Source organism: Ochotona princeps, chromosome 8, assembly GCF_030435755.1.
Source record: "Ochotona princeps isolate mOchPri1 chromosome 8, mOchPri1.hap1, whole genome shotgun sequence".
NCBI classification, from domain to species: domain Eukaryota; kingdom Metazoa; phylum Chordata; class Mammalia; order Lagomorpha; family Ochotonidae; genus Ochotona; species Ochotona princeps.
This window is the reverse complement of record NC_080839.1, coordinates 16460646-16487431: the sequence shown is the minus strand read 5'-3', so window position 1 is coordinate 16487431 and position 26786 is coordinate 16460646. Positions and strand designations below refer to the sequence as shown.

The following is a 26786-nucleotide window of genomic DNA, read 5'->3' as shown; positions in this document are numbered from 1 at the left end:
AGCATTCTCACCTGTTCTATAGTATGCACCTTATAAAAGCCTGGTTCTTCTAAAAACACCTGCGCCCTCCATCACTCCTGCATCCCTGGCTTCCAGTATCTCCTCCAGAAACAGTCATGGGCACCTGCTGAGCATCTACTATCATCCTGACCTATCTCAGTGCTTGGCAGCTGGTGAACTCACAGGAAACCTTGGAGGGATGTACTGTTACTGCTTCCACTTTACAGAGGAGGAAAACAGGTACAGGACAAAACATGCTCCACACCCCAGTTCCTGGGGACAGAAGCATTAGGTGAACAAACTGTCATGTTCAAGCTCAGGGTGTTTCAGCGGGTCCTGTGATCTTCCCTGGCTAACTAGAGAGTTTTCTCTGTCACTCATTTCCTGCAGCTGTTCCAATAGGGCCTTGCATCCCAGACTAGCAATCCTGGGGCCTGCTGACTCCTCTTATCAGCCCAGCCCTCTGAGGTTTCACTTTCTGGGTCGGCCACAGGCCCAAACACACCATGCCCTGATGACAACATCCTGTGAAACCCCAGGACCCATCCTTACTCCTTCCTGCCTTCAATCAACCCACATGCTCCTGACTCGCACATCTCAACACGGAGATGGGATTTATGTCCATGCATCAAGTTCCCAAAAAGCATCAAGATATCTCGAAGCCAACGGTCCCTTTCATTCTCAGGAACGTTCCAACGAGATGATCGGAGAGGTACAGAAAATCATGTGAATGAGAAAACGCAAAGCATTTCACACAAATAAAGGACATGCGACACATCCTGGGTGCCCAGCAGTCCCAGGGATGGTAACTTAGGAAATTCTCACCTCAAAAGTGAATAAAGTCAGTGTGCAGAGCAGCCCTCAGCCCCTGGCCTCCAATAGCTCGGCACCCTCCTTGGCTCGCTTCTCCAGCAATTCATCATGTCCCTGCTGAGCTCACCAACCACATTCACTGGTTCCTCCAATCTATCCCTCCTTCTAAACCTGCCATCCCCTGAAAAGGGTCTACCTGTTACAACAGTCCATTTGCACCTGCTCCTCAAATCTAACACAGGGTTTGGGGCACCCATGCATTTTGTTTTGAATTTATCCAACAGTAGGTTCCTGGAAGGCAGGAGCCAAGAAGTTTCCTTGTGTCCCTGTCCCCCAGAGCAGTGCTGACCCCTAGCGGTGAACTGGATTCTAGAAGAGGAAGGCAGCAACGTACTCACCTTATCACAACATCAAACTGGTTCAGGGCATGGCCCAGCGCTAGTCCATGCAGTATCCCGCCACTTCCAATTACCACACACCGCCTGCAACTCTTGGCTTTCAAGTGCTCAGGGAAGTTGTGCTCGGGCAGGAGTTCTAGAAGGTCCTGGACTTTGCTGGAGAACTTTCGGAATCCGAAAGGAGGATCGTACTTGTATGCAGCTTCATTCTCCTGTGGGGTCTCCTGCACGAAAGGCGGCAGGTCCACGCTGTACCCGTGCTCAAATAATAGGGCCATGGATGTCTTGGCGAACTTGGGGCGGCATTCCTTTTGTAATACCTGATGAGCGTAGGCCTGAGCTCTCTGGAACAGAAGATAGCAACCTGAGTTTCAAAGGCTCTGCAGTATTAGAATGTGCTCCTGGGCAGGTGCCATAGCTCAACTGGCTAATGTTCCACCTCCAAGCATGACATCCATATGGCTATTGGTTTATGCATCAGCTGTTCCACTTTCCATCCAGCTCCCTGTTTGTAGCCTAAAGCCTTGGGACCCTGCATCTGCATGGAAGAAGCGGCTCCTAGCTCCTGGTTTTGGATTGGCTCAGCTCTGGCCATTGTGGCCATTTGGGGAGTGAACTAGTGGATGGAAGATCTTTGTCTCTCCTCTCTAGTAAGTCTGTCTTTTCAATAAAAATAAATCTCAGGGGAAAAAAAGGAAAGAAAGAAAGAAAAAGAATTCTAACAAAGAAACACACTCCTGGGAGGAGGGGCGGCATGGTTTGCTTGTTGAGTAATGTTGCCTGACCTGGAGTCTTTGCCATCTGCAGTTAATTTGTGCTCAGAAACTTCCAGAAACAACCTGGGAGAGTCACACGACAAGAAGTTGAGCAGCACAAAAAGGGTCTTTCTTTCTTTGCAGGCCTCCCACCCTGTGACCTAACCCCCATACCCAACACTGTCCAGGTAAACCTGGAGCCAACAAGGCTTCCTTTGAGGGGTCTGACACTTTAATAAGATTCGGAGGCATGCTACACCATGAATGAACTGAGAACGTTACGTTTCGTGCAGTAATTCAGGCCCAGGAATAGAAGGGCTGCGTGACTTCCCTGACACACAGCTTTGCAGTAGTCCAATTCCTGAACAAGGAGTCTTTTTCCTGAGGGGGCAAACACTGGGGCAAAGGTAGAGAGGAGAATCCGGGTCCAATAGGTGTAAAGTTTTTCTGGGAGATGAGAAAGTTCTGCAAGTCTATTTCAAAAGGAGGATATAAAAGTGGCTAGGATGTGCATTTAAAAGTGGCTAGGATGGTAAATTATTTTTTTAGATTTACTTATTTTTATTGGGAAGTCAGATATACAGAGAAGAGAGACAGAGAGGAAGATCCCCTGTCCACTGACCCATCCGCAAGTAGCTGAGCTGATCTGAAGCCAGGAGCCCGGAGCCTCCTCCAGGTCTCCTATTTGGGTGCAGGGTCCCAAGGCTTTGGGCCATCCTTGACTGCTTTCCCAGGCCACAGCAGGGAGCTGGATGGGAAGTGGAGCTGCCAGGATTAGAACTGTTGTCCATATGGGATCCTGGCGCATGCAAGGTGAGGACATTAGCCACTAGCCTGGCCCTATGATGGTAAATTTTATGTTATGGTTCCAACACACATATACTCAAACTCTACACACAAAAAACCCAATGTCTCCTATTTTAGGCTCCCAGGCAGCAGGATGAGCACAGGCTTATTTGTCAGTTGTGGTATCTGGAAGGCAAATTCCTTTGAATGTATCAATGTTCTTTTTGAGAACTGATTCATTTATTTCAAAGGCAGCATTTACACAGGCCATCCACCTGCTGGTTTACTCCTCAAATGATCCCAATGGCTGAGGCTTGGCCAAGCCGGAATAGGAGCCAGGAGCTTCTCCCACATCTCCCACATGGGTACAGGGGCTCAAGCACTTGGGCCATCCTCCATGGCTTTCCCAGGCCATAAGCAGGGAGCTGGATTGGAAGTGGAGCAACTAGGACACGAACCAGAACCCATATGGGATGCTAGCACCGCAGGCAGCAGCTTTACTCACTATGCCACAGCACCAGCCCCTGTCCCGTTAGCCTAGAAACTGCTTGTGCTTCATGTGCGTCTTCCCGGCATGCTGATGTTGAAGGAACAGGTGGTCAATGTCAAACACACAAGGACAAGCTGAAGGCAGTGGAAGGAGAACGGGACCCTGTTTGCCCCAAGGAGTCCATCTGGTCCGATGCTGTCTGGGAACTGCTGAGCAGTTAGCTCTCCCCAGCCTTCTCACTCTGGTCAGTGCATTCTGCAGGCCTGAGCCTGCCAACACACACCTCCGCCCAGGGAGCTCCCCGTGTGCACACGTGTGTCTGTGGAGTCCTGCGTCTGTCAGGATTTCAGCTGCAGGAATGGAACACATTTTTTGAACTCTATCAGTATCATTACTGTGAGGACTATCATATGTTTTTGTTTTTTAAATTTTGAGAGAGAGAGAGAGAGAGAGAGAGAGAAAACGCTCCCCTATCTGCTGGTTCATGCCTCAGATACCCACACTGGCCTGGCCTGGGGCTGGAGCAGCCAATGCAATCCAGCTGAGAACTGAATCCAGGTCTGTGATGTGGGCACAGGTAACTCATCTGCAGGCTACACGCCCACTCCAAGGCTGTAAATTCCATTTACTTTAAATGTCTATTTATTTATTTGAAAGGCAGAGTGACCGAAAAGAAGGAGATCTTCCATCCATTGAGCCATGCCTCAAATGGCCAGCCACAGAGGGTGGGGCTGGTCCAGGCTGAAGTCACAAGCCAAGAAATCTATCTGTGTCTCCCACAAGGGTTCCAGGTACTCAAGTACTTGGGTCAGCCTCCACCACTCTCCATGAAAGTGCGTTAGCAAGAAGCAGGACTGGAAGTGGTACAGCCAGGACTAGAAACCATGTTCAGATAGAATACTAGTACCATAAGCTGCAGCTTAGCCTACTGTGTCCTGATGCAACTCCCCCAGAAGTTGTAGACTTTTGAATGCTGACCACAACTATGTTTTTCTCCAAAGGCCTTGCTGTTTTTGTTGTCTGCTTTTTGTTTAATGTCTATTTTTAGGAACACATCTGTCTTATTAGACAGAAACACTAAAAACAAAACAAAACAAAAACAAGATCACAGCTCTGCAGCTAGCACTTTGAAGAGTGCCCTGTCTGTGTCCAAAGACGTGGCCCCATTTCTGGAAGGTAAGAATGGTGTTCTCAAACTCTCAGAGACTGTCACAGACAATGGGCACACTCGCAGCCTCAGTGGGGCACCCTCACCACACCTGTGGCACCTTATGAGACAGCCATTGGTTTCCTCACCTGGCGGGCTCAAATGTGGCATAGCCCATGAGAGGTCTGGGCCTGTGCACAGACCCGGCCTGGCTACCTCCCCGGCTCCAAAACAACAGGTGGGTGATGGCATCACTGGGACCAGCCACTTGAGCATGGATGAGTGATTTAGCCATGACCAGGGCCCTGATGTGGGAGGGGCTTGCCCTGTCATACCCTGTCTGCCAAGCAGCACACACTGACAGAAGGGCAGACAGAGGGGCCGCCTGTATTATAGGCGCTCTCATTTCCAGGCTGCAGCGTTCAAGGTCAGCAGGATTTTGCAGAGACAGAAAAGGCCTAATTCTTCACTAGGGCATGACTTGGGGACAGCATGTGGCTTAACAGCACCCCGTGGCAGAAAAGATCCCAAAGGGACTCAGAAGAGTCCCCCGGGCAAGGGGAGTGTTGCCGGAAACTTGGGGCAACCAGATGACCTCTTTAGAAAACATCATCTGGAAAGGAGTGAAATTTCATTCCATTTCCATTCTGGCAAAGGATTCAATGTCAGGCTTTAAATTCGATTTTCCAGACTGCCAGCAGCTCACGAGGCCCAGAAACTATCTCCTGCTCCTCCCTCTGCTGCTACAGCTGACACCGCAGTTCTCAAGGCCATGGCACAGTGCCATTTCCATAAAGTTGGGGGGACCAGCTCAAGAAATCGCCCGTGGATACCAGCTTCTCTCTGGAGTCTGTCACAGTCACCCTCCCTTCTCCACCTGCCTGAGGTTCAAGCGTGGGAGCACAAAGCCCGAGGATGACCCCCTCTCCAAAGGAGCTGCACTGACAGTGAAAGCATGGACCTGCAACCCCTTTCTCCTTTGCAGATGGCTGGGATGCTGCAAGCAAAGGCGCAGGCTTGGCTCAGGCAGGGGGTGCTGGGCACAATCCAGCCTCAACGCTCCCTGGGAAGCAGGAAGCTGCAGACTCCTTCCAAGACACAAGAACCTCCACTTGTCTCGGAAATACAACTTTCAGCTTTTAACAGCCTTCCAGGCTAGGCTTGCAGGATGCCCATAATTAAGAATTAATAGACATCTGGTAGTTCCGCTGGTCAGTGACGTGGCGCCCTGCCACAGAAAACCACAATGTGCAAAGTTGCTGGAGGATATTAAAATCATCAAAGTCAGCTCCCTCTGCCTGCTTCGTTTCCTACTCTGAAATGCTGGGAGTCATCCTTTTCTCAGAAACAGAGGTAAGAGGTAAATTCCTAGTGAGACTTCACATTGTAGTTGGTTTCTCTTAGTGAAAGAACCCAGGTAAGGACAAAGGGTGGGACAGAGCCGGGCTCTGCCTCACCTATGTGACAGGGCCATTAGCTGTGGTCCAAGTCTCTTTTCCTGTGAACTCTCGCATGTTAGTCCTGAAGGTCTTGCTAATGGTGCCAAGAGGGTGAAAACATAATCTAACTATGGTGCTTAGTGGCAGGGTCCTTGACGGGGGATCAGATTGGATGAGGCTGTTGGGCCCAGCAGTGGTTTCCAGCAGCTTTTTTTAAAAGGAGAGAGAGATATAGGCAGATGCACACACTTGTTATCTCTCTCTCTGGCCTGTCCTACGCCAGCAAGGACACTGTCACTGCAGGCCAAACCAACAGTCCCCACCCCTGGGCTGGGAACTTGCAGAACTGTGAGTCAAAATAAATAAACCTCTTTCCTGTGTAAAGCTGGACTGCCTCAAGTATGAGTGATATTCACGAAGCCCACGGAGACACATACTATGAAAACACCACGCATACAGTCCAAATTCTTTTAGCACTAAAATACTTTTTTTTAATTAATTTTTATTTATTTCAAAGGCAGACACACAGCAAGGTTTTCCATTTAGCTGGTTAATTCCCCAAATGTTTGCAACAGCAGGGCTAGGTCTGGCCAAGGCTGCGAGCCCAGAACTCAATGTCTCCACAAGGGCAACGGGGACATAAATCCTCGAGACATTATTTGCTGACCCCCCAGGGTGTGTATCAGAGAGCAGCTGAAATGCAAGCAGAGGAGCTGGGACTCGAACCTGGCACTCCCGTATGGGGCGTGGACACCCCAAGCAGCACCTATGACAGACACCTGTCCTAAAGCCTTCTAACTCCATTTTCCAGCAGTTTTTTTTAAGCGTCCTTATATTTTGACATCGTAACGGTAAGCTGAAATGTTTGTCCCCCCATCTGTGGGGTCTGACACGGACTCTCAAGGTAGCTGCAGTGCCCATGCATCCTGCCCAGTGCCTGGGCTCTGTGGAGATCAGCATGGTACCCTACAAGGAGGCAGGTACCCTAGGGGCAGGGGAAGGTCCCAAACCACCAATGTCACTCTATCCACTGCCTTTACATGGTTAGAAGTGGAAACAATTTAAATAACAAAGTCATGGCAAGAATAGGGGAGTCCCTTCTCATCCCTGGGGGATATATTTCAGGTCCTGGGGAGGGGGAGTGTAAAACTACAGGTGGTACTAAACCTTGTGCACACCTCTGATAAAATTTAATTTATAAGCTAGGCACAGCAGGAGATAAACAACTCCTAATGAAACAGAGCAATTCTAACAATAGGCTCTCATACAAGTTATTTAAGACTTATGAATAATATATTTCTGGAATTTTCCAGAACACTCTAGACTGCCAAAAAATGGAATTACAGAAAGCAACAATGTGGTTGGGTGTGAGGTGTCTGTGGTTCAACAGTTAACAACTCAACCAGCAGTCATCTGGGCCTGAGGATGTGGCTGCAAGCAGGAACTGATCACAAAGGACTCAGGGGAACTAAATGGGGTGACAGAAATACCCTGAAGAAGCTGGACTGTCCAGATTAAGTGACACTCCTCATGGCATACCCTGCTAAGGGGTAACTCCTCAGAGACGCTGCATTTCTCATTTCACAGAAAGTCACTTAGAGGGCCTGGATCCTGGACCAATGTAGATCTGTTTGCCTAGCAGGTGCCTTGTTGGTTAAAGCGCCAAACCCTAGACCAAGAACCCAAGATGCTGCAGCATGGTCTTGGAGGAATGGAGCAGCACCAGGGAGAGAGAACGGGTAGGATTAGGAAGGGCCCTGGGGCCCACTGAGAAACTTGGCCAGTGGCTCTGCTGGCTGTGCACATGGGAGGGGAGGCCTGTAGAGCTGGGGAGCAGACAAGGCAGAGGTGTTGGCTGAAGCCAGTGGTACCCAACCAGCCTGCACGGGAGAATGCTGTCGCAGGGTAAGGCGTGGACTCTGTGGCCTATGCTTCTGCACGTACCAGAAGGCAGCAGGACGTTCTCTCAGGAATGTTCAGGGAAACAGGTATTCTGACAGGGTCCAAAGTGTTGGAAAGCCACTTTTAAAACAAAAGCTACAGGCCCGGTGCAGTAGTCTAGTGGCTAAAATCCTCAACTTGCACACACCCGAATCCGATATGGATGCTAGTTCTAATCCCAGCAGTCCTGCTTCCCATCCAGCTCCCTGCTTGTGGCCTGGGAAAGTAGTTGAGGACGGCCCAAAACCTTGGGACCCTGCACCCACGTGGGAGACCCAGAAGTGGCTCTGGGTTCCTGGTTTAGAATCAGCTCAACTCTGGTCATTGCAGCCACTTGGGGAGTGAATCAACAGATGGTAGATCTTCCTGTCTGTCTCTCTTCCTCTCTGTATATCTGACCTTCCAATAAAAACAAAATTAAAAACAAACAAACAAACAGAAGCCACACTTGACTCCACGGAGGTTCCCACAGACTTTAGCCTTCCTTCACTGATTTTTGAGCTGCCACACACAGAAAAATGTTTGACTGATAGGCTGGCTCCCTCCCCCATGCCTTCCTCTGTCTCCCCAAGAAATGTTGGGGCAGGAAGTAAAGTCCTACTCCTTGGTGGGAGATTAAACCTGACATCTGTGACTGAATGTGCTCAAAACAACGGCTGCTACTGAATAACCATGGGTTTCCTGTACTCTCTGGGGCTCAAAGATAACAAAGCCCACACCACACCCCTCTCCCCCTAGAGTTCACTATTAAAAAAGGCATTTCAGGGGTCCAGCACATTAGCCTAGTGGCTAAAGTCCTCACCTTGCATGTGCCAGGATCCCATATGGGTGCTGGTTTGTATTCCAGCAGTCCTGCTTCCCTTCCAGCTCCCTGCCTGTGGCCTGGGAAAGCAGTCGAGGACGGCCCAAAGCCTTGGTTTCAGATCAGCTCTGGCATTGTGGCTGGTTTGGGGAAAGAACAAGTGGATGAAAGGTCTCTTTTTGTCTTTGTATCTCCTTCTCTCTGTAAATCTACCTTTCAAATAAAAACAGGTAAAATCTTTAAAAAAAATCGAAAGAAAAAGGTGAGTGAAGGATTTGAATAAACATGTCCCCTGAGAAGGGTACACAAATGGTCCAGGAGCACATGAAAAGTTGTTGAACATCAGAAGCTCTCAGGGAAATGCAAATCGAAGCCACAATGAGACACTGCTTCCTATCTACCAGGACCACTACGATCAAAAAGGACAGATGAGAGGAAGATTCAAGTGTCAGTGAGAACATCAGAGAAGCTGCAAGGCCCGCTTGGGGCTTGCAGGAATGGAAAATGATGTCACCACTTCAGAAAAACAGCTTGGCAGCTCTCCAGAAAGTTAAAACACAGCGTTCCTGTATGAGCCAGCAATGAGACTCCTAGGAATAAACCTACAAGAACTGGAAACCGTTCTCAAACAAATACTGTCATACGCCTGTCTGCAGTGCTGCTGTTCCAACAGTTCAAAGTAGAAGCAACCAAAATGTCCATTAACTGATGAATGGATTACAACAAAATGTGGTCCATCCACAGGCTGGAATATTATCCAGAAACAGGAGGAATTTAAAAAAAAAAAAAAAAGAGTAGCTGGTATTGTGGTCCAACAGGTTAAGTCACTGCCTGCAACCCTGGGAGTCCTGCCTGTTCCACTTCTGATTTAGCTCCCTGCTCACGCTCCTGGGAAAGCAGCTGCAGATGGTCTCTGCCGCTCCCATGGGAGACCCATCCAGAGTTCCTGGATCCTGGCTCCAGCCTGGCCCAGCCCTGGCTGTTACAGGAGGAGGAACCCAATGGGTAGAATTTCTCTGTCTCCCTCTCTCTGTGTAACTCTTTCACATAAATAAATAATTTTTAAAAAGTGAATAAAAAGTACTGATCCATGCTACAGCTTGGATGAAACCCATCAACACTGTGCTATGTGAAGGAAGGAGCCTCCCCTATATAGCTCTGCTTGTAGGAATTCTGTCCCAAGTGGTCCAACCCACAGAGACAGCAAGGCCTAAAACTCAGAGGAGCAGGGAAACAGGTTCTTGAGGGTGATACAAATGTTCTCAATTCAGATCACAGCCATGGGGCTTGGCTCTGCAAACACCATTGCATCACGTGCCTTCAGTGGGTGAGCCTAGTGGTGGGAGAACCAAGTCCCAGCAGACATGCTGGGAATGACGGAAGCTTCACTGAGGACCTGAGTGCTGGGGAGAGACAGGCAGGAACCAACTCTGGCAGAGTCTGGGCGGCCAGACTAGGCCGGGGAATGTCCTCCTGTAGGTGCGGGGGAGAAACCAGTGTTAAGCAGGGAAGCAGGTCACATGTTCAGCAACAGGACCATGGCCACAGTGGAGGTTACCTGCCCACAGAAAGGCAGGTCAGGGGTAGAACACGGAACATGGCGAGAGGCAAGCACAGGGCATTCTCGAGAGCTATCTTGGCTCACTTCTTCTTTTTGTGCAATCTCACAAGCTGCATGTTCTATCCATAAGCAGGGTCCCTGCTCTCAAGCAATGCCTTTCACACAGAATGACGCACTGCTTCCACAAATGAAGACCTCACCAGCAGTGGTCAGGCAAGCACAGGGCGCCCCTGGCGACAGGTGGCCTTGCAAGCAGGTGTCCTGTGGAGCTTTCCAGTTAAGACGACTCCACCCAGAATTCAGAACAGGGAAAGCCCTGGGTTACAAAATTGGTTATGAAACTAGCCTATATTTGCAAGTCAGGTCCTGGCAAATGGCAGAGAGCCATAGAACTGCAGGGTTGGAGGGGATCCGAAAGACTGCAAAGCCACCTGCATGTCGGATGCCCGAATACTACCTACAGGACCCCTCCCAGGGGACACTACAATGACAGCTCACACATCTAACCGTGCACCCTTCACACCAGTAAGCCCCTCTCCCTTGAGCAGGGCTGCCTTCTTTGATCCATATCTGTGCCATGAGGACCACCGGGACAAGGCCCAGCCTTGCATGGGGGGGAGTCGTCTTTGGCTCGCTGACACTGGCAACCACATGCCCTGGATTCCTTCAGACTCCAGGGAAGTTCCTGCCCCTTTCATGGCTCCCCAGGATGTGGTCTTGAGTTCCCTCTCTAGTAATTTTCAAGAGATACTTGAATTCCTTAGGAGAAAGCTTAAATTATAGAATGGCAAGGCCGGGTGTTGTGGCACAGCAAGTTAAACTACTCCTTGCCTGCATCCCATCTGAGAGCATTGCTTTGTGACCTGGATGTGCCACTTTCAATCCAGCTCCCTGCTAATGCACCTGGGAAAGCAGCGAACAATAACAAGTGATTGGGTTCCTGCCACTCACATGGGAGACCCAGATGGCTCTCCAGGCTCCTGTGTTGGGCCTGGGGTGACCCCAGCCACTGTGGCTGTTTGGAGAGTGAACCGGTGGATGAAAGCTCTCTCTGTAACTCTTTCAAATAAATAATTCGTGTTAAAAGAGTAGAATGGTCAAAATACTAAGAGCAATTGCCTGACCACGGTAGGGACAAGAAGCTTACCCCTTGTCTATTAATGCAGCCCAGTGGAGGCTGAGTGCAGCGAGTCAGGGCGCTGAAGTTGTTGAGCTGGTTTCACCCAGGAGGATAGGAAAACACACCTCCTCCTGGCACTTGGGAAATGGTGTGCCTGGCCCTTGCACAATCCCCCTCCTCCTTAATGCAGCAGACTGGATGGTACTTCACAACGCACCAGAAGGACAGAACATGTAGACCAAATGCAACAGTGCAGCAAAGACACCAAGGGGTGAATTCCCAGCACATCAGAAAGCAAATTGAATCGTACCAAGAGCCATCACAGGCCTTTCCCAGGAGACAACAGACATGCCTACAAACAGGATGTCTACAAACTACCCGTGAGAGCTGTGAGAGGCCTGGGAATCAGAAGGGAGCTGGGGGGCGAGGCCAGATGGATCAGGGGGAGAAGAACCTCGAGCGGAGGGTACCGGACATGGCCCATGCCACTGAGGCCAACCGGTCAGTGACAATGAGATGAAATGAGTCCATGAACTCTGAACAAGGAGAGGTGGCCCTAGGATTAACAAGACCACTGTGACCCAACATCTCTGTGGTGCCAGGCCATGCACTGTGAATTAAGTTCTTCACCTCATTTCTTTATTCCCTACTTAAGTCTGTCTATGTGTTCTGCATCCCAAACACTCACAGATTAAAGCAGAAAGATTTGCATCCAAATCAGGAAAGAATTCTCTATGAATCTGTAGTCCTTATCAACAACCCCCTTGCATAGATGCCACCCTACACTTCACAGCTGAGAAATTAGGACTTATAACAGTGGGCATGGGAGGCCTGGCAGCGAGGCCTAGTTTCTAGAGTCCTCACCTTGAACCCGCCGGGATCCCATATGGGCACCAGTTCTAATCCTGGCAGCTCCATTTCCCATCCAGCTCCCTGCTTGTGGCCTGGGAGAGCAGTCGAGGACGGCCCATAGGCCTTGGGACCCTACACCTGCATGGGAGACATGGAGGAAGTTTCTGGTTCCTAGCTTCAGATCGGCATAGCACCAGCTGTGGCGGTCACTTGGGCAATGAATCATCAGACGGAAGATCTTCATCTCTGTCTCTTTTCCTCTCTGTATATCTGACTTTTCAATAAAAATAAATAAATCTTTAAAAAACAAACAAAAAAGAATGTACACAAGGCTGGCATGGTGTTCCAGCAAGCCAACCTGCCACCTGTGGTGCCATCATCCCATCTGGGTACCAGTTCTGGTCCCGGCTGCTCCATTTCTGATACAGCTCTCTGCTTATGGCCTGGAAAAGCGGTGGAGGATGGCTCAAGTCCTTGGGCCCATTTGGACCCAAATGGGAGACCTGGAAGAAGTTCTTGGCTCCCAGCTTGGGACCAGCCCAGTTCTGGCCATTATAACCATTTGGGGAGTTAAATCAGTGAATAGAAGATCTTTCTGTTTCTCTCTCTCCTTGTCTTATAACTCTTTCAAGCAAAAAGCAAAACAAATAAACAAAGCACACAGAGACCACTCGGAGGAAAATGAACTCTCAGTACCCAGAGGCATGCTGAATAGTGCCCACTCCAGGCCCACATCACAGTCACCGGACAGCTGGAGAACTCTCTAGGCTGGACTGGCTAGGTTAGGCTGGTTGGTTGTTTTTTCTTGGTCGGGGAGAGTTGTGTTTGGTTTTGGTTTAGAAGGGCTGAGATTCAGGGTTTCCCTGCTTTCCCAGCTTTGAGTAGTAACCTCCACACAGGGATGAGGATGAGGGTCCAGCCTGTGGGAATCCTCAAGCGTGTTTGCACTGAGACCACACCCAGACCAGCTCTAACCTTCACACGCTCGGGGTCCACATAATGCATCTTTCTCGTGTCACATTCTTCAGTGGAATAATTCACCTTGAGGATATAAAGGATCCACACGCCAAACACGAGCAATAAGCACCTGCAAAGAAACAATCAGGCAGGTGAGAGGATGCAGCTCTGTGCAAACCCGCAGGCAGAGCACAACCCACACCTGCCAGCCACGTTGCAGCAGCTGGCTGGGGTGGGGGTGGGCGGGACGGAAGTGTCATTTCCTAGCCCCCTGACCAGATGGCTTAACACAGGGAAACACAAAAACAAGAACTTCATATTATAATCTCAATCATGATGATTACTGGGCTGAAGAAAACAATCGAGTAAGAGATTGGAATTTACAGAAGCTCACCTTCAACTTTTGGCTTGTTTAAAATACTTTTGGTGCTTTAAAAAAAAAAAGGTCACCCCTCCCCCCCAAAAAAACAATGCTTGAATCCTACCAGACGCGAGACTAAGAGCACCACTGCTGACCATCCCACCATTGACAAGCACTGCTGTTCAAACTCTGCTGAATTGGCATGGATACACAGTCTAACACACACTGGGTATTGAAAAGAACTAAGTCTAGTCTTGATTCTGAAGATCTCACTTTCAATAAGCTTTCCAGTCAACATCAACAAAAACAAAATTGAAGAGAGTTTAGAGGCTGGCCAAAAACAGAGTTTAGGAGTTTTGGCATAGTGGGTAGGATCCCATATGGGCACTGGCTCATGTCCCAGCTGTTCCATTTCCAATCTTGCTCCCTACTAATCCTTCTGGGATAGCAGCAGCAGATGATCGGAGACCAGGAAGACGCTGCTGGCTCCTAGTTTCAGATTAGCTCAGCTCTGGATCTTGTGGTCATTTGGGAAGTGAATCAGTGGATGGAAGATCTCCTTCTTCCTTTCTCTCTCACTGTCCCTCCCTCTCTTCAAATGCTGCCTTTCAATGTAAATAAATAAATCTAAAACAAGCAAGCAACCAAGAAAACAAAACACAAAACCTCAAAGTTTAAGAAACATTGCTTAAAATAAATTTATGTTTTTTAAAGATCACAAAACTAGGGGCGCTGGCACAATGGTGCACTGGCTAATCCTCCACCTGCAAGTGCCAACATCTCATATGGGTGCCAGTTCATGTCCTAGCTGTTCTACTTCCCATCCAGCTCCCTGCTTGTGTGGCCTGGGAAAGTAGTAGAGGACAGTCCAAAGCCTTGGGACTCTGTACCCATGTGGGAGACCTGGAAGAGGTTCCTGGCTCCTGGCTTCTGACTGGCTCAGCTCCGGCCTTGAAGGCCATTTGGGGAATGAAACAGCGGATGGAGGATCTCTGTCTCCCTTCTCTCTGTAAGTCTGCCTTTCAAATAAAAATAAATAAATCTTAAAAAAAATTTTTTTAAAGCCAAGGAACATTTTGAGGGGAAAACAAATCCATTTTCTAAAGAAATGGTTGGTTTGACAACACAGTACCTAAATACTAGAATACACGTAAGAGGCGCTGAATATTTCTTAAGCCATGAAGAAGAGCATGAAGGAAGTATGCTGGGTGTAGTATTCTCAAGATTTTAGGCTTCTCATTTCAGCTTCCTGTGAAAATTCAGTCAAACCCCCGAGTCTCCCCTACTGTGAAGGCAGTAGGACACTACCTCTACCATTGATGTAAAAGTGCATGCTAACCAGGGAGGGGGCACCTGCCCACGGCAGCTCACACCTCACATGGAGAGGGAGAGCAAGGGAAAAGGGGCAGAGCTGCCTCACTTTCAGACTTGGAACCTCATGAACACACCTGTTCCTCTTTCCAGCACTGCAGAGGGTCAGTATGTGGTGCGTGTAATACAATAAGCCCCCTTGTCTGCAGTTTAGTTTTCCACAGTTTCAGTTACCTGTGGTCAACTGCAGTCCAAAAATATAAGCTAGAAAATACTAGGAAAAAAAGTCTCTAAATTTGATATAACTTTTTTTTTGACAGTCCAGTCCATGGCTATCAATGTTCACTTTATCATTATTTGTTGCTGTACATCTCTCACAGTGCTTAATCCATAAACTTTATCAAAAGAGTTTATAGCAAAAAAACCCAAAACCCTAATGGGAGTTGCCATTGTTGTAAGGAGTGACTCAAACAGTGACCCCAGACTGACCCCAGCTTCCTGGACTCTGCCACCCTGAATGCCTTGAATGACTGCTGACCCAGTCTGTAATGCCTGGCCACATCTGCCACACATCCAGCACAGCTCCCAGGTCAGGCCTCGGCAAAACTCCAGGAAACCCAATTTTCTTTTCCCACCCTCACCTGCTATGCCTCCTGCATGAGCCAAGTGAGATGGGAGGCTCGGTTGTTGATGGCAATGTCTATTTGCCTGCGATCCTCTTATTACAGAAAGGAGTCATTCCTAGCCTGCTTTGGCTGCTCCCAATAAAAAAACCTGCCAAGTTCCTTCTTCATTAACTACCCCACTGAATGGGATCTAAGAATGACCAGGCTGCAACACTTGTCCTTTTCAAGATTCCAGACTTAATGGTATTCAAGTGCCTTTAGGGAACTGTAATTAACCATACTTTAGATGAACTTAAAATAGCTCTGGGGAAAAAGCCCTTTTTGTTAAAAATAATGGCAAGGAGAGCAGCATGTGGGTGAGAGGTGGCTCTCTGCAGTTTTCTTCCATCTGTGCGCTGAGTCAGCCATCACAGGTGCATTCCGCCAGGCCTCCGGCCCAGGGTGCCTCTCCTACATCAGCTGTCAGGAAGCGCGAGCTCTCTCTCCCAGCTCTACATCATCAGGCCCAGAGGTGGGGGGGCCCAGGACGGCACTTACTTGAGGATGTCCTTTATCAACAAGCTGGGTCTTCTCATTTTGCTCTGAGCTCGAGGGTACCATTGCAGAGGAGGCCTGGAGCAGTCACTTCTCAGTTTCACACAGTTGTGCTCACTTGGCATTGCTGTCAAGAGAGGGAAATGGGCAGCGGGGAAAAGGAAGAGGGAAGGGTGAGGCAGATTACACTTTTCTGAGGGCCTTCCATGGTGGCTCCACAACACGGACTACTAGGCAGCGATGACAAGCAACGAATGACTGACACATGTAACAGTTTGGATGAACCCATGAGGTTATGATGAGCCAACACTAGATGGCTATTCACTGTATGATTGCTCCCATTCTTGTAACGACCAAGTTATGCGAGGAGAGAAGAGCTACATGGGTGTCAGGGATTACAAAGGTTAGAGGCAGGTACAACAAAGAAACATGATGGATGCTTGTGCTGCTGGGCACGTTCGGTATCTCCCTGTCAATGTCCCAGGTGTGACATGCTACTACAATATCACAGAGTGTCACCACTGGAGGAACTGAGCACAGTACACTAAGCCACCAACTGTGATAGCGGCATCCCAAACAGGTAAGGGTTCAAGTCCTGGCTTCTCTACTACTGATCCAGTTCATTGTTAATGTGCCTGGGAAACTAGCAGAGAATGGCTTGGGCCCCTGCAACCATATGGCAGAACTGGAAGAAGCTCCTGACCTCAGTCTGGCCCGGCCCAGCCCTGGCCATTATATATGGAGAGGGAGCCTGGGTCCCCAGATAAGCCTGTTACACTCCAGGACCGTCACAAGAGCAACACCATTCACTGCATGTGAGCAACTGCTGATTAAAGGCAAAACTTTGTCTCAATGAATACAGATGCCTGTGATGGTCATGCTAAATTTACATGTTAATCAAAGAAATGAAGTTCTTATTATATTTACTCTTTCCATGAAGAAGTCTTATCTCCTATTCACTTTATTTCCCCCATTAGAATTTTGCTATTTTCTTTGGGGGGATGTGATAAGCATAACAAAATGTACTTTAAAATATCTTTGTATATAGCCATCTCCTCAAAATGTGAAATATTTGGAATACTACCTGACATAATGTTTCACTTGCACAGGAAATGTGTGAAACGTTAAAGAGATGTAACTGTGTGTAACTTAGCGTGAGGAGCAGTACCGAGAGGCCTGTCAGGACTTGCTTGTGAACTAGGACTAGCCCGTAAGGGGTGTAAAACACGATGATGTTTAGTCCCCTCTCACCAGTCTGTAAGGGGGAGATACGAGAGAAGCAGAAGAAGAGATGGCGCCCCAGTGAGTATAAAAAGGAGCCCAAGTCCTTGTGTTGCACGTGCGGGGATCCCATATGGGCACTGGTTCTAATCCCAGCTGCTCCGCTTCGATCTAGCTCCCTGCTTGTGGCCTGAGAAACAGAGCACTTGAGGACTGCCTAAGGCCTTGGGAACCTGCGCCCACGCAGGATACCGGGAGGAGGCTCCTGGCTCCTGGCTTTAGGTCGGCTCAGATCTAGTCATCATGGTCGCTTGGGGAATGAATCATCGGACGGAGGATCTTCCTTTCTGTCTCTCCTCCTCCTCTCTCTCTGTGTCTGCCTTTCTTTCTTTCTTTCTTTTTTTTTTTTTTTTTTTTTTTTTGGTAGATTTATTTTTGGAAAGGTGGTATACAGAGAGGAGGGGAGACAGAGAGGAAGATCTTCCATCCGATGATTCACTCCCCAAGTGACCACCTCGGCCGGTGCTGCGCCGATCTGAAGCCAGGAACCAGGAGCCAGAAGGTCTTTTGTGTCTCCTACGTGGGTGCAGGGTCCCAAGGCCTATGGGCCGTCCTCGACTGCTTTCCCAGGCCACAAGCAGGGAGCTGGATGGGAAGTAGAGCAGCCGGGATTAGAACAGGCGCCCATATGGGATCCCGGGGCATTCAAGGCGAGGACTCTAGCCACTAGGCCACCACACCGGGCCCATGTCTGCCTTTCCAATAAAAATAAACAAATCTTTAAAAAGAATTATTTATTTTTATTGGAAAGGCAGATATACAGAGAGGAAGAGAGACCGGAAGGTCCTCCGATGATTCACTCCCTAAGTGACCGTAACGGCTGAAGCTGAGCCAATCCGAAGCCAGGAGTCTCTTCCAGGTCTCCCATGTGGGTACAGGGTCCCAAAGCTTTGGGCCATCCTCAGCTGTATTCCCAGGCCACAAGCAGGGAGCCAATGAGAAGCAGGGCCGCCTGGATTAGAACCGGTGCCTATATGGGATCCCGGCGCATTCAAGGTGAGGACTTCAACCGCTACGTTATCGCGCCGGGCCCAAAAAATAAATAAGTCTTATAAAAAAGAGCTCAGCTGAGCAGGCTGAATTCAAGCAGAAGAGAGAATCTGGCACTGCTCTAACACCACCCTTGTCTGGGAGACAGGACCCCCACTCCTTCGTGCTTCTCTGCTTCAGGGACCATCAAGTTAGCACAACAGCCTCAGGACGTCCCCTCCAAGTTAGGGAGGTGATAAAAGACTACCGAATGTGGATGTGGGAATTAGCATGTGAGTTAGGTGACAGTAAGTTTGAACTTGTCTGTTGTTTGCATAAGAATAAAGCATTGGGGCTGGCAGCGTGGCCTAGTGGCTAAGGTCCTCTCCTTGATCCCATATGGCCGCTGGTTCTAATCCCGGCAGCTCCACTTCCTCTCTGTCTCTCCTCCTCTCACTATATCTGACTTTGTAATAAAAATAAAATAAATCTTTAAAAAAAAAGAAGAAGAAAGCATTGAAAGGCAGATCGCGCAAGCCTCTTGCTTGCTGGAAAGTGACAGAACCACACGGGATGAGTAGGGGGAACAACAAATCTTTATCGTAAACTAAACTGACATGCTTTTTCCTTCTACTAGAAGCAATCTCTCCCAGCTGCATAGTAGGAACTGTAGCGATTTGAGAGCGCAAGTCTCATCACCTGCCTTTTTCTTCAAGTCGTTTCCAAAAGCGACTGCCAAGGACCTTATTAGGAAACCTGCACTGAATGATCTCCTGAATTAATAAATGAGAAATGAGGACAACTGAGACCCTGGACAGCTTTCTGTGGTTAGCCTACTGTGTGGCGGGAACAGGCAGGCTCCCTGCAGCCAGGTCATGTCTGCATTGTCGGGACCAGACTGGCTCATGCCTTACAGCAAAAGGGAACCACCAGAGAACAGAGCTGACCACGGCAGAGGAATCGGGCATGCTGCCCACGCTGTTGGATCACGACTCTACTCCTTGGGATGACAGCCTCCCACTCGCTCCCCATCTCTGGCCACTCAGTTAACTTGTGATCATGCATTGTGTCGGTGGAAGACTAGAGAACAGGCAAGGAGACAAGGTCATTCTAATCCTTCAGAGGGAGGCTGCAATGGTGGCAGACAACACAGGGGTGTGTATACGTGTGACTCTAGCAACAGCAGTGGCACCTCCAGCAGCTCTGTGACAAGCCCAAGCTGCAGCCCATGCGGGATGGTGGCTTCCGGCTCTCTGGCTGACACCAGCTTCTCACTTGGCAGGCGGGGAGGGATGGCTTCCAGTCTGCCAGCATCGTTGTCATCAACCCTCCTGCTTGGATCGCTACAGTAGCTTCTGTCTTCCGGCTGGACACTAACTGCAACACCACATAGTTCTTTTCTGCCACTTTCAAGGCAGTGGCATCTCGCAGGGAAAGGAGGGCTCTGGGAGACAATAGGGGTCCACCTCCTTTCACTGTCCCTGCTGCAGGGCAGTGAGCTGCTTTGTGCTTCAGTAACCCTGGACAGGCTTTCAGGAGTACAAAGCACAGCACCTCCAGCCTGGCACTGGGGTTTAGCATCTCCATCTGCCATGGTAAAGTTGAGGGGGAGGTATGTGGAGCCAGGCTTCCTCATCTGTAAAGTTGGTATAATCCTATCACACCCCGGAGTTAATAACAGGAATGCCCATGACACCCCAAGACAAGCACTAAGAACTGTGGCTGACCTTGCTCAGCACGCGGAAAGGCTAGCCTCTGTTCTCATGATCACACAGAGGGGAGGTGCAGGTGCCCAGGCTCACTGTACCTCCAAATACAGAAAAACAGCTCCCCATGGGACAGCCCGTTGTGTTGTAGCCGAACCTTTTGATCACTCCTCGTCCCTTTGCACTACTGCCATCCTTCCATCTTAACACTCCCTCCAGTGAAGGAAGGGCTGCCATTGTAGGTTCAATTATGCAGATGCTGAAGCCCAGGCTGCTTCATTAACTGTCTGAGTATCCCTGAGCCATGAACTTCTAACAGTAACTTCACTTGTAACGAACAAAAAGAATCAGAAAACAGGGGACGGACATTCCTGCATCTAGACTGGGTTGTGTGAATAAGAACACCTGGAAGAGGAGACCTCTGTCTGCTACAGACAGGTGGTACAACTGTGGTGAGCTCATTTCTCTTGCTGCCTTCCTTTCTCATACTGCCTGAACTCTTCTGCACATTCCTCACTTTGTTTCTAAAACACCAGCACCTAACCTTTAAGCTAGGAAAGGTGCTGGAAAATCATCCAAAGGAGCATAGTTTCAGAAAACCTGGGTCAAGCCAAGCATGTAGGAGTGATGAAACAGAAGCCCAAGTTTCCAGGCTGAACATCCCCCACCGGCATTGCAGCACGGCTGGCATCCCATACAGGTGCCAGTTTGAGTACTGGCTGCTCTGCTTGCAATCCAGTCCCCTGCTCATGTGCCTGGAAAAGCAATAGAAGATGGCTCTAACGTCCTGGCTTAGGCCTGGCCCAAGCCCGGCTATTGGCAGTCATTCGAAGAGTGCACCAACAAATGCAAGATTTTCTTTCTTGCCTTTTCCTCTTGTTGGGATTTTACCTTCCAAATAATTTTTTAAAAACCTTTTTTTTTTTTGAAAAAAATAATAAAGTATGTTTGTTTCGATGCAAGGTTTTAAAAGAAAATCCATGCAGACATGAAAGCCTCAAACTATTGATGGGAGATGTGTGTTTTGAAAACAGTTCACCCAGATTTCAAATGTTTCACATCCAAACAAACTAATCTTCTAACTCCCTTGCCCACGAACTTTCTGAAGTCCCTTCATGGTGCTCTGCAGTGAGGGGTTTTGTTTGTTTTTCAAATAATGAAGTCATGTCAAAGCACAGATGTTTATAAACAGCAACGCAGGTTGTGAGAGCAGTGAATAATACAGCCGAGTGACTGGGAGGTGAACTGGCACAGCTGGGATGCTGACACAGCAGCTGGCAGGACACATGCCACAGCTCGGAGTCTGTGAGAGTTGCAGAACCACACTGCATGAGCGGAGGCTGCCTGTGCACGGCTGGGCATGGTCCCAGGTCCTGGCTGCTGTGTCCCAGATGCAATGGGGCCTGAGGACCACCCAGGGGAGGGCAAAGAGGGGCAATGATGGAGATCTACAGAAAGCCTGGAGACAGGAGAAGGCCCGTGAAGACCCTTCTGCACATGATGACAACCACTTGGGACTGATAAGTAAGATGAAAAGGTCCAAAAGGCAGCTGGAAATGTGAGCTGGGGTGCAACAGGTGGCTGCCCCACCAGGACTTCTCAGCATTCCAAATAACTGGGAACAAATGAAGTGCTCTGTGCAGGAGAATGGTACCAGCTATCCACCTGCCGTGGGAGAAGAAAAACAGCGGCTGCCATCATTTTGGGAGTTTCATGTTTTACTCATTAATTTAAAAATATATATATATATTTATTTGAAAGGCACAGCAACACAGAGACACACAGATAGTGAGATCTTTGTCTGCTTGTTCATTTCCCAAATCCCTGCAACAGCCTGGGGCTAGGCCAGGGACTCAACCTAGTCTCTCCCATGAGCGACAGGGACTCAAGCACTGGGGTCACCTTCTGCTGCCTCCTGGGCACATTATTAGCAGGGAGGGAGCTGGATCAGAAGCAGAGTAGCTGGGACTTGAACTGACTCTTCTTTACAGGATGGCAGTGTAGCAAGTGGTGGCTTAACGTACTGTGCCACAACACTGACCCCAAACTTTGTGTTTGAGGGGGAAGAGCTCCAGTTGATAAGGAGAAGAGAAGGCAGGAAGTCAGTTAGAGAACAGCACTGGGATGCACACATTAAACTCGGCAGGTACAAGAAGTCCTAGCTCCAGCTGCAGCATGAAAACGGGGAGATCCAGAGGAGCCCTGGTGAGGAGGGAAGTGTCTTGGAGCAGGTAGAAGGAAGGGGCCAAGCAAAGGAAAAGGCAACAGAAAAGCAAATGACCGGCCATGACCAAGACAGCACAGCGCTGGTGGGCAATGTGTAGCCAGTGGCTACAGGTGGTCTGCAGTCCTGCTGGTGGCCACTGGACATTGGCTGCTGATAGCCACTGCTGGTCCCTTCTTCGTGAATCTGCCCTCCGCTCCCAGCAACATGGAACTATCTACAAGAACAGATTCTGCTTATGTCTTCTGGCTCTGTGTGTGTGTGTGTGTCAGGGGTCAGCTGAGACTTGGTTGGCTCTGCTCCTCCCCGCCCCCTTCACACTTCAGGGGTTCCCTCAAGACAACAGGAGTGTCCAAAGCCCAGCTACAGGCTCCTCTGCTAGGGCAGCAGGTAGAAGTGTGGAAGGGTGGAGGAGGTCCAGGACGGCACCGAGCCCTTGATGAATGTGAGCTGCAGCCCGCCCAGGGCTAGAGGTGCCTGGGATGAAGCAAGAAGGCAGGACGGAAAGAAGCCACGGGGCGCAGAGGTCGTGCTGACCACTGGGTCGGTCTGGGCTGGCTTAGTCTCCCTTCACCACTGCTGGGTCCCCAGTACCTCTGGAGAGCAGAAAGCCCAGGCTTGTAGCCCTTAGGAGGACAGGGGCAGAGGCCGATGGTGGCAGTGTGTTAACAGACACCTGAAGGTCCTCACAGAACAGGAAGTCTGGAGATGAGCCCATCTGGTGGCTGTGTGACAGCACGAGTGGCCCTATCCCTGTCATCTGCCCTTCCGGCATCAGCACACGGTCCACCCCTGCTCTGTCTTCCTGGCAGGAAGGGAAAGACCGGAAGGAAAGGGCAGAGTCCGTTTCTGAGACCTACTGCCAGGCTTCTAGAAAGCTCTGATACCAGACTCCCTCCTATGGCCAACCCCCATTGCAAAGCTGCCTGGGGGTGTTTTCTAAGAGGGGCAGCCTGCTTCCCCAAGTGAAAGGCGTCTGCCTGTAAGAGAGGCAGAGCGGGGGTCCTGAGCGGGCAGCGGTGAGGTCTGCCATGGCTGGAGAGCAGGGGCTTCCTGGATAAAGAGAGCCAAGGCTCTCTTTACTCTGCAGGAGTAGGATTCCTAAACAGGACAAAGTGTAGGAGTGTGCATTTGGTGCAAGCTCAGATGACACAGGGGACATCCACATGTCACATCTGAGTGTGTGCCACAGAGTCCTGGCTCCACTCTCCAACCGGCCTTCCTGCAAACATGCCGTGGGAGGCAGCAGGGAATGACTCCAGCTACTTGGATCCCTGGGATACATGTGGGAGATCCATGTTAGTGAGTTCCAGCTCTTGCCTTCAGCTGGTCCAGTACTGGCTGTTGTGGGCATTTTGGAAGCCAAGAGGAGAAAGGGCAGGAGGAAGTACAGTGTAGATCTATCTTCCCCTTGAAGAAAATCTACCTTGAAGGCACTGGGGAGAAAGAAAAATAAGCAAATCAGTGGCTCTGACAGGGCCATGGCAACTTAGGCTTCAGAACCAGGCAAGATTCTAAATATTGAAGGAAGCAGCACCATAGTTCCTAAACAAAATGCATTTTAAATTGCTTTAACCCAAAAAAGTAATATGGGTTCTTTCAGTATGCGACACCAATAGGTAAGTGATTTCTCAAAGTCTGTTTCACTGACTCCTTTAGAATTCCACAAGAGAATGTAAAGGACAAAAGGAGAGGCGGCATGTCTATTCTCTGGAAATCCAAGGTCAGGAAAATGACAAGGGTGGATCCCATTCCACTGTGCTGGAATGCAACACAAACAACCACAGTAAGAGGACCTAGGGCATAGCACCCAGGTTTCCCCTGCAGCTTGTGGAACCCTGGCTAACATGTCACTTCTCTCACAATTCCAGAAGTCTGCCCCCTCCTGTTTACCCACACAGACTACCATGACTGCCATCCCATACAATCATAACTGCTAACTAGCTCTAGCAGAATTTTTCAAAAAGATTTATATGATAAGCAGAGTTACAGGGGCGAGGTAGGGGAATTCTGTTGGTTTATTCCCCAGATGGCTGTAGCGGCTGGGGCTGGGCCAGTTTGAAGCCAGAGCTTCTTCCAGGTCTCCCACATGGGTACCTGGACCTAGGCACTTGAACCATATTCCTCCTCTGCTTTCCCAAGCTGGATCAGAAGTGTCAGAACATCCTGTCACCCTTGACCCTCTGTACCCTAATCAACTAAGTAAGATTATTTAAAAATAATAATAATAAATTTTTAAAAAAAACAATGAAAGTTAAAAAAAAAAGTGTCAGAAATGGAACAGCCGAGACTCAACTGATTTTTTTTTTTTTTTAAAGACTTAGCTATTTTCTTTGGAAAGTCAGATATACTGAGAGGAGGAGAGACAGAGAGGAAGATCTGCCATCTGCTGATTCACTCCCCAAGCGGCCGCAATGGCCAGAGCTGAACCAATCCAAAGCCAGGAGCCCGGAGCCTCCTCCAGGTCTCCCACACAGGTGCAGGGTCCCAACATCCTGGGCCGTCCTCAACTTCCTTCCCAGTGGCAATTTTATCTGCTGTGACACAGCGTCAGCCCCTGGAACTGCTTTCTCTATGAAAGTTCATTTAGAGGCCACAAAGACACAGGTTACTCAGTCTTTTGCATTTCAGCTTCAGCACTGCTGACACTTGTGTTAGAATGACTCACTGTGGTGAATGATTTGTGCCCTACACCATGGGATGTTCCACAGTGTCCCTGGCCTGTACCCACTAGATGCCAACAACTTTTCCGGTCTTCCCCTACACTCCAGTTATGCTAACCAAAAATCATCTCCAAACATTACACGAATATCCATGGCTGGACAGAATCACCTCTGGCCTTAACTACAGATGTAAAGTGACCATGTATATTAAAATTTTCAATTTGCCTTATTTTCAAAATCAATCGGAGTAATTTCTTAATGCAAAAACCAAAACCAAGGACCGTGGACTAAACTTGATGATACTTGCCTTTCAGTATCTAACCGTTGTGGGATTTTTTTTTTTTTTCATTTTAGGGGGGGTTGCACAATCTCAAGAACTTTTTTTTTCCCTCAAAAACTCTTGACTCATCAAGATAAGCAGTCCCAACCATAAGGGGGCAGGTGCCAACAGATACACACAAAACTTGAATTTACACACCCTGGGGCACATCCACTGCTGGCTGAGGCAGCTGCACAGGTGTGTGTGCAGGGAGTGGGGTGGGTGGGGTGGGTGGAGGAGGAGGAAGGCATCCATTCCTGCCTCCACACCCTTCAAGCCCAACAGCCTCAGCCTTAGCTAGCACTCCTCCCCATGACCGAGCAGGGAACACCCCCTAGGCGGGGCTTTCTTGTTTCTGCAGGGTGAAACTGCTTCCTTTGTCTTTCAGAAGTGTGAAACTTCAGAAAACTGCAGAGAGGGTGCTGCTGAGAACACAGGTACTGAGGCTGACTGACAGCTAGGGAGTCCAGAACATCTGCTCCATCTAAATTAGCAACAATCTCGCTACTGTCTCCGCCAGTAACCAAAGGGCAGACAAGAAGCCCTGCGGGAGGCTGGGAAGGATGCACTTTCCCACACCTTCATATGCCCAATGCCCCAGGAGAGGACCATTACAAAATGCTTCTCCAACTACAGATATGGCACTTTGACAAATCCTGCCCACCAGCAAGTAAGTCTCTCATAGCTAGAGAAAAGAACATGGGATTATCCACAGATTTCAGCCCAGAGAGTTTCAGATGCGCCTACACATGGAAGAAGTTATTAGAACTCTCTTCCAAAACACTACCTTGGATGCACAGTCCATCTTGCACTACCTCTGTCCACCAGCAGACAAGCACATCTGTTATTCTGGGGATACATTTCTCAAATTTTTGTTTTGTGCTTATTTGAAAGGTACAGAGACAGAGGTCTTCTATCCAAGAAATGCCCACCCCTTGACTTATATTTTAATTCCTGGTTTACCTCCCCAGATATTCACCATACAGCCAGCACTGGACGGGGCTGAACTCAGCAGCCAAGAAAATCAAACAAGTGACTGCCATCATCTACTGCCTCCCATGGTATGTATCAGCAGGAAGCTGGAATTGGGAGGGGAGCCAGGACTCGAACCCAGACACCAAGAAGGATGTGAGTGTCCCAACTGGTGTTTTGAACAGCTAGACAGATGCCAGTCTCCACGTATTTTCTGAATTCTCTGTGTACCATATACCAACATTGCACTACCTGCTTTTTACAAACTTATTTTTTTAAACATATTTTTATTGCATTTCATTTTTTTAAATTAATTACATGGCATTATGTGATACATTTTTATGCACTGGGATTCCCCCCGCCCCTCCCCACACGGCGGATTGCTCCACCTTGTTGCATTTCCATAGTTCAAATTCAGTTGACATTCTTTCATTGGAGGTATTTACCAAGCATAAAGTACAGCATCTTATTGTCCTGGTAAGTTCAATGGTTTCTTGGTGAGACCATCTCTGGTCTGAAGGTAGAGCCGGCAGAGTATCATCCCAATCAATTAAAAGCCCCAACATAATATTTCCAACCATTTACAACATTGTGGCATTAATTGACATGGTATTGATTAACCAATATGTTAATAGGAAAATGCAGGTTCTCAACCACAACCTGTGACTTCTTCTTTCAATTTTGGTTTATATTCAACCGTGTTCTATACACCTTAAAATGGCTTAGATTGCTATTCAGCTGTCTCATGCCTATTTTAAT

The 26786-nt window shown here is 48.9% G+C and overlaps 1 protein-coding gene across 1 annotated transcript in view; it reads right to left on the bottom strand.

Annotated features, from left to right (window-relative positions):
- ST3GAL5 (ST3 beta-galactoside alpha-2,3-sialyltransferase 5) overlaps nucleotides 1–26786 on the bottom strand; it is a 48262-nt gene that overhangs the window by 9981 nt on the left and 11495 nt on the right. Inside the window, exons 2-4 of the mRNA XM_058667672.1 lie at nucleotides 15897–16020; nucleotides 13080–13191; nucleotides 1212–1555 (exon numbers count right to left, since the gene is read on the bottom strand). Of these exons, the coding sequence (XP_058523655.1) occupies nucleotides 1212–1555; nucleotides 13080–13191; nucleotides 15897–16020 (580 nt within the window). The remainder of the gene's footprint in view (nucleotides 1–1211; nucleotides 1556–13079; nucleotides 13192–15896; nucleotides 16021–26786) is intronic.